This window comes from Piliocolobus tephrosceles, chromosome 12 (genome assembly GCF_002776525.5).
Source record: "Piliocolobus tephrosceles isolate RC106 chromosome 12, ASM277652v3, whole genome shotgun sequence".
Classification (NCBI taxonomy): Eukaryota; Metazoa; Chordata; class Mammalia; order Primates; family Cercopithecidae; genus Piliocolobus; species Piliocolobus tephrosceles.
Genome location: NC_045445.1, coordinates 14,478,372 through 14,492,059, shown reverse-complemented (window position 1 = coordinate 14,492,059; position 13,688 = coordinate 14,478,372). Strand labels below are relative to the sequence as shown.

At 40.7% G+C, this 13,688-nt stretch overlaps 1 protein-coding gene across 6 annotated transcripts in view; it reads right to left on the bottom strand.

Moving 5' to 3' along the window:
• Positions 1-13,688, bottom strand: part of ATP11C (ATPase phospholipid transporting 11C) — a 209,373-nt gene that overhangs the window by 193,593 nt on the left and 2,092 nt on the right. The window contains exon 1 of one of the 6 annotated variants that reach the window (XM_026451827.1): positions 12,743-12,766. The exons of the other annotated variants lie outside the window; for them this stretch is intronic. Coding sequence (XP_026307612.1) covers positions 12,743-12,751 — 9 coding nt within the window. The 5' untranslated portion in view covers positions 12,752-12,766. Of the gene's footprint in view, positions 1-12,742; positions 12,767-13,688 lie in introns of those variants that run through there. 6 annotated transcript variants of the gene reach the window in all.

Sequence of the window (13,688 nt, the reverse complement as noted above, 5' to 3'; positions counted from 1 at the left end):
AACTCAAAGTCGATTGAAGATCTACATGTAAGACTTACAAGCTATCAACTAAACTTAAAAATATGCAACTCCTAGAAGAAAACAGAGGGGAAAACACTCATGACATTTGGATTTGACAATGATTTCACGGATATGACATTAAAAGCACAGGCAACGAAAGCATAAACAGAGAAATGAGACTACATCAAACTTTAATACTTCTGTTCGTCAAAGTAAGTAATCATCACAATGAAAAGGCAACCTATGGAATGTGGGAAAATATTTGCAAATCATATATTTCATAAGGAGATATTATCCATAATATGTAAATAACTCTTACAACTGAGCAACAACAAAAAAGGAAATAACACCCCCGCCACCAAAATGGGTAAAGGACTTAAGCAGACATTTCTCGAAAGGGACGTACAAATGGCCAAAAAACATAGGAAATGATGCTCAACATCACTAATCATCCGAGAAATGCAAATCAAAATCACAATAAGATGTAACCTCACATCCATTAAGACAGCTACTATAGGTCGGGCGTGGTGGCTCCCATTTGTAATCCCAGCACATGGGAGGCCAAGGCAGAGGGATCACATAAGGTCAGGAGTTCGAGACCAGCCTGGCCAGCATAGTGAAACCCAGTCTCCACCAAAAAGACAAAAATTAGCCGGGCATGGTGGTACACGCCTGTAATCCCAGCTATTCGGGAGGCTGAGGCAGTAGAATCGCTCAAACCTGGGAAGCAGAGGTTGCAGTGAGCAGAGATCGCCACCACCGCACTTCAGCCTGGGCAGCAGAGCAAGGCTCTGCCTCAAAAAAAAAAAAAAAAAAAAAAAGAAAGACTGTTACTATAAAAAATATAGCAATTGTTGGTGATTATGTGGAGAAACTAGAACCCTTAATGGGAATGTAAAATGATGTAGCCACTGTTGAAAACGGTACAGAAGTTCCTCAAAAAATTAAACACAAAATTACCACATGACACAGCAGTCTCATTTCTGGGTATATATCCAAAGAATTGAAAGCATAATCTCAAAGAGAGGTATTTGCAACTGATGTTCATAGCAGCATTATTCCCAGTAGCCAAGAGGTGGAAGCAATCCAAATGACTATCTACAGATGAATGGATAAACAATATATATATACACACAATGAAATATAATCCAGCCTTTAAAAGGAAGAAAATCAGGCCAAGCACGGTGGCTTATGCCTGTAATCCCACCACCTTGGGAGGCCGAGGTGGGTGGATCACCTGAAGTCAGAAGTTCCACACTAGCCTGGCCAACATGGCGAAACCTCGTCACTACTAAAAATACAAAAATTAGCTGGGCGTGGTAGCAGGCAACTATAATCCCAGCTACTGGGGAGGCTAAGGCAGGAGAATTGCTTGAACCCGGGGGTGGGGTGGGGGACAGAGGTTGCAGTGAGCCAAGACCACACCACTTCACTCCAGCCTGGGCGACAGAGTGAAACCCCATCTCAAAAGAAGGGAAGAAAATCCTCTCACATGCTACGACATGGAGAATCCTGGAGGACATTATGCTAAGTGAAATAAGCCAGTCACAAAAAGACAAATACTGCATGAAGTGGGGGAGCTATTGTTTAATGGCTATGGAATTTTAGTTTTGAAAGATGAAAAAGTTCTAGAGACCTGTTGCATACAACGTGAATACAATTTGCACTACTCTATGCTTTAAAAAAAGATGGTAAGTTTTATGTGTTTCCTTTACAATTAAAAACACTAGTTATTGGCCGGGTGCTGTGGCTCATGCCTGTAATTCCAGCACTTTGGGAGGCAGAGGAGGGTGGATCACCTGAGGTTGGGAGTTCAAGACCAGCCTGGCCAACATGGCGAAACCCTGTCTCTACTAAAAAATATTTTTTAAATTAGCCGGGCGTGGTGGCGTGTGCCTGTAATTCCAGCTGCTCAGGAGGCTGAGGCATGAGAATCGCTTGAATCCGGGAGACAGACAAGGCAGCGAGCCGAGATCACACCACTGCACTCCAGCCGGGGCGACTGAGCAAGACTCTGTCTCAAAAAAACACATAAATGGGTGGGCGCGGTAGCTCACACCTATAATCCCAGCAAAATCCCATCTCTACTAAATACACAAAAATTAGCTGCGTGGTGGTGGGCACCTGTAATCTAAGTTACTTGGGAGGCTGAGAGAGGAGAATGGCTTGAACCCAGGAGGCGGAGGTTGCAGTGAGCAGAGATTGCAGCACTGCACACACACACACACACACACACACACACACACACACACAAACTACTTATTTAAGTGAGGAAGAACTGAAGAAAGCAGTTGGGTAGTTCCTGAAAAGTTTAAACATACAATTACCATATGACCCAGCAATTCCACTAATATATACTCAAGTAAAAACATATTCATTTTAAAAAGCAAAAAAATTTGCCAGGCACAGTGGCTCACACCTGTAATTCCAGCACTTTGGGAGGCCAAGATGGGTGGATCACCTAAGGCCAAGAGTTCAAGACAAGCCTGGCCAACAAGGTGAAACCCTGTATCTACTAAAAATACAAAACTAGCCAGGTGAGGTGGTGCACGTCTGCTGTCCCAGCTACTCAGGAGGCTAAGACAGGAGAATTGTTTGAACCTGGGAGGCAGAGGATGCAATGTGCCGTGATGGCGCCAATGCACTCTAGCCTGGGCGACAGAGTGATGCTCTGTCTCAATAAAAAAATGAAAAATTATAATAAAGGACAAAAGTGCAAACCCAAATGTCCATCAGCTGATGAACAAATAAATAAAATGTGCTCTCTCCATAAAACAGAGTATTACTCTGCCTTCAAAAGGAATGAGTCCAGTCACGGTGGCTCACACCTATAATCCCAGCACTTTGGGAGGCCGAGCTGGGCGGATGACCTGAGGTCAGTTTGAGACCAGCCTACTCAACATAGCAAAACCCTCTCTCTACTAAAAATACAAAAATTAGTTGAATGTGGTGGTGCGTGCCTGTAGTCCAAGCTACTTTGGAGGCTGAGGCATGAGAATCACTTGAAACCGGGAGGCATAGGTTGCAGCGAGCCAAGATCATACCACTGCGCTCCAGTCTGGGTGACAGAGAGACTCCACCTCAAAAAAAAGGAATGAAGTACTGATACTGATACATGCTACAACATGAACAAATCTTGAAAATATTACTATGCTAAACCAAAGAATTCAGTCACAAAGTAACACATATTGTATGATTCCTTTGGCAGTCCAGAGATAAGAAAGTAGATTGGTGGTTGCCAAGGGCTGAAGGGTAGAAGATTGGGCCTAAGAGATAACAGATGGGGTTTCTTTTTGAGGTAGTGGAAATATGCTGGAATTAGATAGCTGTGATAGTTACACAGCATAGTACATTTAAATCCACTTAAGTGTATACTTTAAAGTGGTGAATTTTATGTGAATTATCTCAATTTTTTAAAGTGAATGAAACAAAGTGAAAGAGTGAGAGCAATACCACCAGCAAAGTATTTAACCAGAAATCAGCAGAAAGTCAATAAAATGCTCCTAGTGTGTGTCTGTAAAAGATCCCCCTGCAGCTGTGTGGAAGATGGATAGGAGAGGGCAAAAGTGGATAATAAAATAATCGATTGCAAAGGTCCAGGTAAATGACAGCAGTAGCTTGAACTTGAATGGTGGTAGGTGTGGAAATGAAGAAAGGTGGATGGATGTGACAGCATTTTCAGAAATAGAACCTATTGGATTCTCTGACAAATGTGATGAAGGGAAAGGTTAGTATTAAGTATGACTGCTAGGTTTTTAGCTTGAGCTACTATGTGGGGGATGGTGCCACTTACTGAACAGGGGAAAACTGGAGGAGGATAAATATGAAAGTGGAGAAATGCTAATGACTTAGATGAGGGTGGCAGTCATGATGATAAAGACAAGTGACATTGACTGAGCATGGTGTTGTGATGAACTGGTTATGAGGGTGATACGCGTCCCCACCCAAATCTCATCTTGAATTATAATCCCCATAATACCCACCTGTCAAGGGAGAGACCAGGTGGAGGCAACTGAATCATGGGGGCAGTTTTCTCCCTGGTGTTCTCGTGATAGTGAGTCTTGCGAGATCTGATGGTTTCATAAGGGGTTCTTCCCCCTTCAGTCAGCACTTCTCCTTCCTGCCACCTTGTGAAGAAGGTGCCTTGCTTCCTAATTGCCTTCCGCCATGATTGGAAGTCTTCTAAGGCCTCCCCAGCCATATGGAACTGTGAGTCCATTAAACCTCTTTCCTTTATAAATTACCCAGTCTCAGGCAGTTCTTTATAGCAGTATGAAAATAGACTAATACAGAGGGAGGGAGATGCAATTCATGTTCTGGTAAGTCCGAATGATGCAGTCAGATCTGAAAGTCTATCAAAAGCTTTCTTATCTAATAGCAGTGAAATATAAATGTGTTGGTAAGGAATGTACTCCTGAAAAAAAGCCTAATCTCCAGCTTTTTAAATAAATGACCACTAGTACTCAAGAAAATGAACTGCCATCCTGTCTCCCCTGTGTAGTCAAAGTTCCCAGAAATGTGTACCCATAATTTAAGCAGGGTAACTAAGTAAGCAGTCCTATAATAATACATGAAGTAGTGTCATGATATATTACCCTGAATATATATTTCATCCTGGTCTCTGCCTTACTGTCCCTGCACCAAATCAAGCCGGGCATGGCAGCTCAAGCCAGTAATCCCAGCACTTTGGGAGGCTGAGTCAGGTGGATCACTTGAGGTCAGGAGTTCAAGACCAGCCTGGCCAACATGGTGAAACCCCATCTCTCCTAAAAATACAAAAATTAGCCAGGTGTGGTGGCACACGCCTATAGTCTCAGCTACTCAGGAGGCTGAGGCAGGAGAATCACTTGAACCCGGGAGGTGGAGGTTGCAGTGAGCCGAGATCGTGCCACTACACTCCAGCCTAGGCAACAGAGCAAGACTCTGACTCTCTCTCTCTCTCTCTCTAACATAATTTCACTGGAGTCATAGGTTTCAGAAAAGAGTATCTATGTATAGGAAGATTCCTATAGCTATTGTTGTGGAGACCTAAAGCCACCTGACACCTGTTTTCAGCATCTCCTTTTCCAAAATCAAAATTACTACAGCAAATGTAAGGCATTGAAGATCAACGTTTTGGTCTTTCTGCTGTATCATGGACAGGATGTTTATGTTCCCATAAAATTCTTATGTGGAAATCCAAACTTCCAAGGTGTCGGTACTAGGAGGTGAGGCATCTGACAGGTGATTAGGCCATGAGGGTGGAGCCCTCATTAATGGGATTAGTGCCCGAGAGAGCTCATTTCACTCTTTTTCTGCCATATGAGGTTACAATAAGTCACCAGTTTACAACATGAAGCCCCCTCACCAGTAGCCAACCATGCTGGCATCCTATCTTAGACTTCCAAGTTCCAGGATTGTGAGAAATAAATTTCTGTTGTTTATAAGCCACTGAATCTATGGTGATCTGTTATACTTTTTATTTGTTTTGTTTTGTTTTGTTTTTTTGAGGCAGAGTCTCGCTGTTACCCAGGCTGGAGTGCAGTGGTGCCATCTCTGCTCACTGCAACCTCCACCTCCCTGGCTCAAGCAGTCCTCCAGCCTCAGCCTCCCAAGTAGCTGGGATTACGGATGCTTTCCATCACACCTGGCTAATTTTTGTTTTTAGTAGAGACAGGGTTTCACCATGTTGGCCAGCCTGGTTTTGAACTCCTGACCTCAAATGATTCATCTGCCTCAGCCTCCCAAAGTGCTGGGATTACAGGCATGAGCCACTGAGCCCCGCCTGTTATACTTTTTTATAACAGCTCAAACTCATTTGGGGTTGGCATGCATCCTCTCTAAATTGACTGGTTCCCATGCTTTAAGTGCAAACAATGACCCCGCACCATTGCTCAGGTAATTGCCTCCTCCTGTAATGAGACTGCCCATCCCTAAAATCTCAGAACCTTCAGCTCTTTGGGTCCCCAAAGGCCCAGCTGACAGGCCACTTCCTCCATAAAGCTCTCCCCAAGATATGAAGCCAGAGAGCCAGTGCCTCCTTCTGAATGGCTACTGCACTTACTGTGTATGTCGTTCAAAAGGATGGCACTGGTGACCTACTGGCCTTGTGTGGAGGTTGGTCCTGTTTGCTGGTCTTCTATCTCTTCTACCAAAGTGCAGGCTACTGGTGAGCAGGGCTGTACCTTACACACCTTCACAGCACCAAATAGGGGATGAGTGTTTCAAGAAAGCTGTGATTCACATGAATGTTTTCAGAAAAGAAGCCAGAGTAAATTGTCAACTATACTATAGATCCCTTAATCCATACCACTGCAAAATACATTAATTGTGAAGCTTAAAGAACGTCCCCACTGCTTACACAACAGGTGTAGCTTACATAATCTGCTCTACCCAGCTGTTACTTGAGGCAATTCCCTCCTGGCTTCTACTCCCTGTCGATATGTGGGATTACTGCACCATCCAGTATGATTTCCTCATTCTTTGCTCCAATCATAAAAGATTTGTTAATTTTCCTTTATAGCAGTAAAAACAGTTGAAACTCCAAATAACCAGAGATATTCTAGGGTTTTCCATGACTATAAAACTCAAAAGACAATCCAGGATATAAACCAATATTTGTAAATATTGCCATATATTTTTTTTTTCTTTTGGTGTTTTTTTTCCCCTATATAGTCTTCTTTGACAAAATACTGCAGTATTCCCACTGTTTGGAAATTGTTACCCAAAAGGTATAGAATGGGATGAAGCAATGATGCAAATGAGTGTTAGGACTATGAACAAATGAATGGGAGCAGTAACGAAAGTCCAAAAGTCAGGAAAAATGAAAATCCACGAACTTGGTGATGCTCCAGAGAGGAAACCAGCAAGTGTTGACGCTAAACTGGCAGAAACATCAATACTTCCTGGCTCCCCCACTGGGTGCATCAATTTACCACCGGCAGGCTGCTCTTCTGCTTCAAGTGACAAATAGTGCTTTCAATGACAGTATGAAAAGGAATGACCCATAATCTAGAAGCATGGGTATGGGCAGCAATGAAAAGATGTGATTGCTGGAGTCTGTCTCAGCTGCACTGCTGATTAGCTTAATGATCTTGGACAAGTCATTTCCTTTCACTGAAAAAATACCAGTATTTCATAATATTTGCGTGATGGAAAGAGTTAACATAGCAGGCCTGACACTGCTATTCTTAGTAGGGCCTGTTTGCAAGGTTGGTCCTTGGCTGGTGTCTGGGGACTCGGATTTCGGGAGGGTTCCCATCACCCTGGTAAGAGTGGCTCACTCTGCTTAAGCTGTGTAAACAATAGGGTTTACGGTGAATACCTGCTTTCCTCCTTGGGGTCTGGAATTTTGCTGTGTACCAGGTGGAGGGTGCCTCTGTGACCAGCTCCCAATAAAAACCCTAGGTACTGAATCTCTAATAAGCTTCCCTAGTAGACATTTCACACAAGCTGTCAAAACTCGTTTGCTAGAGAAATTAAGCATGACCTGTGTGATTTCAGTGAAAGAGGACTGGAAGCTTGCACATGGTTTCCTCCAGACTTGGCCCCAATGAGCCTTTTCCCATTACTGACTTTGCTCTATATCCTTTTGTTATAATACATCACATCCCCAAGCGTGTATATGTACTGAGTTCTGCCAGTGAATCATCAAACCTAGGCCAGTTTTGAAGACCTCTGACACAATTGGTATAGTGTTGAATAGTCTACCAAACATTTTTTTCAACAGTCTTGTGAAATAGGTATTATTATTCCCATTCTATCGATGAAGAAACTGAAGTTCAAAAAGGTGACAGAGAGTGTGCTCAGAAAATAAATATTTCAGTGTTTACTATATTATATATGGCTGTTCTCAAATTTTAGTGAGCCTAAGAACCACTTGGAATGCTTGTTAAAAACAGTTTCCTGGGGCCTACCACCTAAGACTTGGATTAAGTTCAAGACCCAGGAATCTGTATTTATAGTAAGCATCCAGGATGATGATGATGATGATGATGATGATGATGATGATGATGATGATTTGAGATGGAGTTTTGCTCTTGTTGCCCAGGCTGGAGTGCAATGGCACGATCTCGGCTCACTGCAACCTCTACCTTCCAGGTTCAAGTGATTCTCCTGCCTCAGCCTCCCAAGTAGCTGAAATTACAGGCCTGCACTACCACTCCTGGCTAATTTTATAGCACAGTCTGAAATGCATAATGTAGCCCAGTCTGAAATGGATAAGCTTCTTGGTGGCTGCTTCCTAAACTGATCATTTTTCATCTGTTATTACTGACTCAGACTGTGTTACCAATTCAGCTCAAAACAATTAAACAAGTATTAATTGAACATCTACTGTTTACCTGATGCTGTGCTAACTGCAAGATCATTTTCAAGAACACTTCTGATTTTTCCAAGAATACCATGGTAAAGAGAAATGGACTAGGAAAACATTGCCACATTAATACTTCATGACAACATATAATACAGACACCTAAAAAACAAATGATGATATCTGCTTGAACAGGGTAGGCCTCACCAATCCTCCCATATTCCATTAAATAAATATGGCACAAGAAATCAATGATTTCTACTTCACAAATACAGGTTAACCTTCTTAATCTGGAAATCCATGGTCCATTATCATTTATAAATCACATCTTCTATTATCAAGAAGTCAGCTGAACCAGCAATCCATCCAGACACTGCAGTAATCGAGGGGCTGTCTGCCAATGTGCGGGCACCGGGCATCCTGTGCCCATATCTGCAGTGCTGAGCACTCATTCATCATTAAGCTGCAGCAGCGTTAACATATGCTGCAGTTGTGCCAATATGTTTGTTTTACGATCACCACTAATCTACCCGTATAACAGGCCAAGAAGGTAAATGTTAAGTGAAAGGAAATAAACTCAAGAGCCAGCACCTAATTCACTTGTGGAAGCCCAGAACCTCCCTCCACCTAACCAGAAAAAGTCTCCTAGTCTCGAGGGTTCCAGATGTAAATGGTTCATCTGTATAAAGCGCTACAGATGTACAGGAAATTCCACCACCTTGAAGAACAAAATAGTATTATTTTTGTATCCCATGCATTCACCCTCTTTGAGAGAACTGATCAACCATGTTAGACAAGCAGTGAGCCTTGATGATTTTTTCCATCACTCAACAAACCAGTATTTGATTTCACTCAGTGGGCTAGTTCTTTGCACATCATGCAGACACAGCGAGGTTAGTTATGGTTCTTTCAGGGGCCACTGGCCATCCTTTACCTCCTAGAACCCACTGCTCAGCAGGTGGTAAACTGGCAGCTTTTTTGAGAAAACAAGCTCTTTTGGACAGTTGCACCAATATAAAAATGGCCAGCTTCACCTGTCCAAATCTCAATTCAGCTAAAAGTTAATTAGGAACACTGGAAACTACCTGGTATATAGGCACTCAATATCACGCACTAAATGGCTGCCTTATTAGCAATAAGCATAAACAAAAGGAACAAAGAGTAAACACTTACAGAAAGTATTCAGGACACATTCAGAGTTTTAGGTTGCTTAGTCAGTAAAAGGTAGATCAGGAAGAAAGAAGACAAAAGCTGCTTTCATGTGTGTGAAGATTTATTTCAAGTTATAGTGGTTCATTTCTAAATAAGTTTCCCACCTTGTGCAGGGTCAGCCTAGCATCTATTTGCAAAAGAGCAGTTTGCCATGCATAGGTCAGATGAAAGGAGACAAATGCAATAAATTCCTTTTTATCTGACATCCAAACAACCAGAAAATAATTGATATTGTACAATCTATTTTTGGTAGAAAGAAAAATGACAAGTATGTAATAGTAACTTATTCATAAAGATCAAATTTCATGGTATGTCACAAATATATTCAATGCAATGCAGTTACCATGCCTTCTATATCTGTAGTTGTGTATGTAATGGTAATTACAGCTCAAGAAGACAGGAACCTTGTCTGTCTTGCTCATCTATGCCCCCAGGATTGACTACAGTGCCCAGCACATAGTAAGTGCTTGGTGAATATTTGCTGAATGAAAAAATTGCTCAGCAAAACCATATAATCAATGCCTTAATCATCTAAGAAAGAGGCCGGGCGCGCTGGCTCATGCCTGTAATCCCAGCACTTTGGGAGGCCGAGGTGGGGAAATCACCTAAGGTCAAGCGTTCAAGACTAGCCTGGCCAACATGGTGAAACCCTATTTCTACTATAAAAAATACAAAAAATTAGCCAGGCGTGGTGGCAGGTGCCTGTAATCCCAGCTACTAGGGGGGCTGAGGCCGGAGAATCGCTTGAAGCCAAGAGGTGGAGGTTGCAGTGAGCCGAGATCGTGCCATTGCACTGCAGCCTGGGTGACAAGAGTAAGACTCTGTCTCCAAAAAAAAAAAAAAAAAAAAAAAAAACACCAAGGGGATAATGCAGATGGCAGATCCTGGGACTTCTCAGCATGATCCAATTCCCATAATAAATCTCAAAAAAGAAAGATTATACTATGGTCAGTATAGCTTTCAGCATTAAGTGTATTTATTCTAATTCTTAGAATACTAGTAATGTATACGGTATACCCCAATTAACACGAACTCATTCTTCACTCATTCTGCATAAGGGCAGGTTTACAATAATCATTATCTATAAGTAAAGGTTATCATTTATGGGATATATACAAAAGTTGTTCTTTCAAAAAATATTTTACTGAACACCTACTAGGGACCAGGCACTGTGCTAGGAGCTAAGAACACACTGTGAACTGTCCCTGTCTAGGATAGCCTATCTCAATTTGGGTTCCTTAACTCCAGCTATGCAGGAAAATGTTAATTTATTACTAACAATGCATGTCCTAGGGCATCAGTGCCAATTCTCTCCATGTTGTGAAAGACTAGTCTAGGGAGCCATAAAAGTTAAAAGGCAATTATAACACAATATGATTTAAAAAAAAAAAAGTGGCTTTTAAGTATGGTCAAGTTCAACTGCTAAACCTGACCTCTATGAACAGCCATGTGGGAGCCAAGATACACAGACCATTTGTAATAGCTGTGCAAATGTAAAAATATTGCAATACATACATACAGATATATTTCTAAACACAGTAAAATAAAATCAGTATTTTTCCGCTCATCAATGTCAGGCCAGAGTTATTAAAGTGAAACAAACAAAAAAAAATGTTTAATTATTCTGATAATTTAAAGGGGAAACTAAAAACCTTCTTGCTCCTGGGCGGGGGGTGGGGGGGAAGCAATTACCTGAACTATTTTCTAAATTGCCTCCATATATTGTTTCATTAGCCTAGCCTTGCCTTGGACTCAAAGAAATAAATTAGTTACCTATTTCATTAATTCTTATTTTGTACTTTTTAGTCATTTTAAATTACCATTCTTCCTTATGCAGTCTAATTTCTTTCTAGTCCCGGGCATTTTCTGTGTGATATTATGACTATATGCTACATGCATTTATGAAACCAAAGCAGTTTAAGGATTTCTAGAATCAGAGATTTAAATGTACTCCAGTATTTCATACTCACAATTAAGCTTTCATGTATCAAAGGTCTAGAAATGCATACCTGTTAACTATCACTCTCTGACAAGCTAAACTGACAGCGTCCTCTTGGCCAAGCACTCAATCTACTTTATCAAGAAATCTCTTATTTTGAATCTTTAGTATAAAATAATTTAATAAGCCAAAAAGAGGGGGGAATTGTTTTCAGATTTTCAAAAAATCTTTAAGACCAAGAGAATATGTTACTATAATCACTAGGAATTGCATTAAGAATAAAACAAAACAGGATAACATAAAAGTCCATGACCCTTAAATCTCAACTAGTCCAGACTTCTGATTAAATATGCCTTTGAAGAAAATAAGTTGTACAGACAGAGCTATTATTATTTATTTACTGTATTTATGGAGATGTTGACTGAGAACAAGCGGTGCTTTTATTGTACTCAGAGACATCTAACTCTTAACTCCTTTAGGACATCCTCCACATGCCTCAACCCTAAAATGTTATACACCAAATCCACCAATTTCTTTCCACCTCAAAACTGTCAAAAGGAAAGTCATAATTCATCAGAAAGAAAGGAACACAGTTATTAATGGCAAAGACGTCAAGACCATGTATTTAAAAAATACAATGAATCACTATTTTCTTTTAGCTTGAAATTGGAAAACTTGAAAAATAAATGGCATTTCAAAAATGATTCAGCAAACACAACTGAGCTATAGAAGATGATGCTTGTAAGAATCCTAAGGGATTCTCCCACTTCAGATTTAAAATATAAAGAAAGCACTTCTCTAATATGTAGTCTAGTTTTCAACAACCAACAACTACAATCAACACCACTGTAATTTATTTCACAATCAAAACCAATTTCAGACACGTACAGGTACACTAAAAACCACAACTGATTTTGAAAGGAATTCATAGCTCTATTTCTAAAATATTAAAACAATCATAAGACAATTCACAACCTTGACTACATCTATACTGCTGTGAAAGTCTCAAAGTTCCAACCAAATCTTTAATTCTAGTCTTCTAGTAATTTAAATGGAAGTACCCCTCAAAGAATTTGTCAGGCAAAAGATGAGAACAGCATATGGTTTACTGATCTAAGAGATGGAAAAATTGCCCCCCACCCCAAATTTTGAAGCCGTTTTTTAGCAATGAGTATTTGATAGTATTTTTCACATTCAGTCCAACGGTATGCAGATTAATTCCTTGCCCTGGGCCTAGGGCTCAGACACAACTCCTAAGAACCTCTCAGCTTACTGCACTGGTACAAATTCCTGATACTTACCACAGTCATGGCTGCGCAGGAAAATGTGAACAGCTGAACATTCCAGCTGCAACAGTGAGGTCAAAGCTCATTTCAGTATTAGCAAAAGTGATTCTCTGCTGAGATCTTGGTCGGGGATGCAAAGTACTAGCCTCAAACCTGCAGGCTGGCACCTCAACAACTGCTGCAAATTCTACTGCATGCCCTGGCTTCCTGGGCCAGCACTGCTTAATTACTAGACTCTGATACGATGCAGATCACTCTTCGCAAAAGGGAAGCAAATGAGCTTTTAGACCAGTACTTGAGTTGTTCAGTTTCAAATGTTCAAATCCTTTAAAAAAAAAAAAGGATTTTCAACAACTTAAGTTTAATGATTTTATTATGATTCAGAGCCCAGTTGTTTTCCACCATAAGAGTGCCATGTGAAAAGATTATCCTTTTCCTAAATACTACGATTAGCTTTCACTGCCACCTTTCCCTTTTTGTCACCCCCAAACAACACTCCAAGATCACAAGAATCTATGTGAAATAGAGCTATGAAGAACAATACCCGTTTGCATTCTCAGGCTACATGGGAGAAACCAATTTTAGTCACTTGCTTCAGCAAAGCTATTAGTACAAGTCGTCATCTACGGATTTCAAGATGATTGATATGTACAACCTCTATTGCTCTATGCCACAGGTAATAATCTGTTCCAATTTCATACTGCATGTTTCTGGGAGAGGTCAACATTTAGAAAACCATTAACATAGCACTATTGTGATAATAATATTCTAAAAAGGGATGTACAAGTATTACTTTTAACCTGTGTACATTTGTGAAAGTTTCAAATGAAGGAAAAATGAGAGCAAATTTATCCGATGTATGAAAAATGTTAGCAACGCTTTGATTAGGAATAATTCCATGAATAAAACCAAATTGACATGTTCTCAAAAGACGTATTTTAAGGCAGGTAGAGGAACTCAG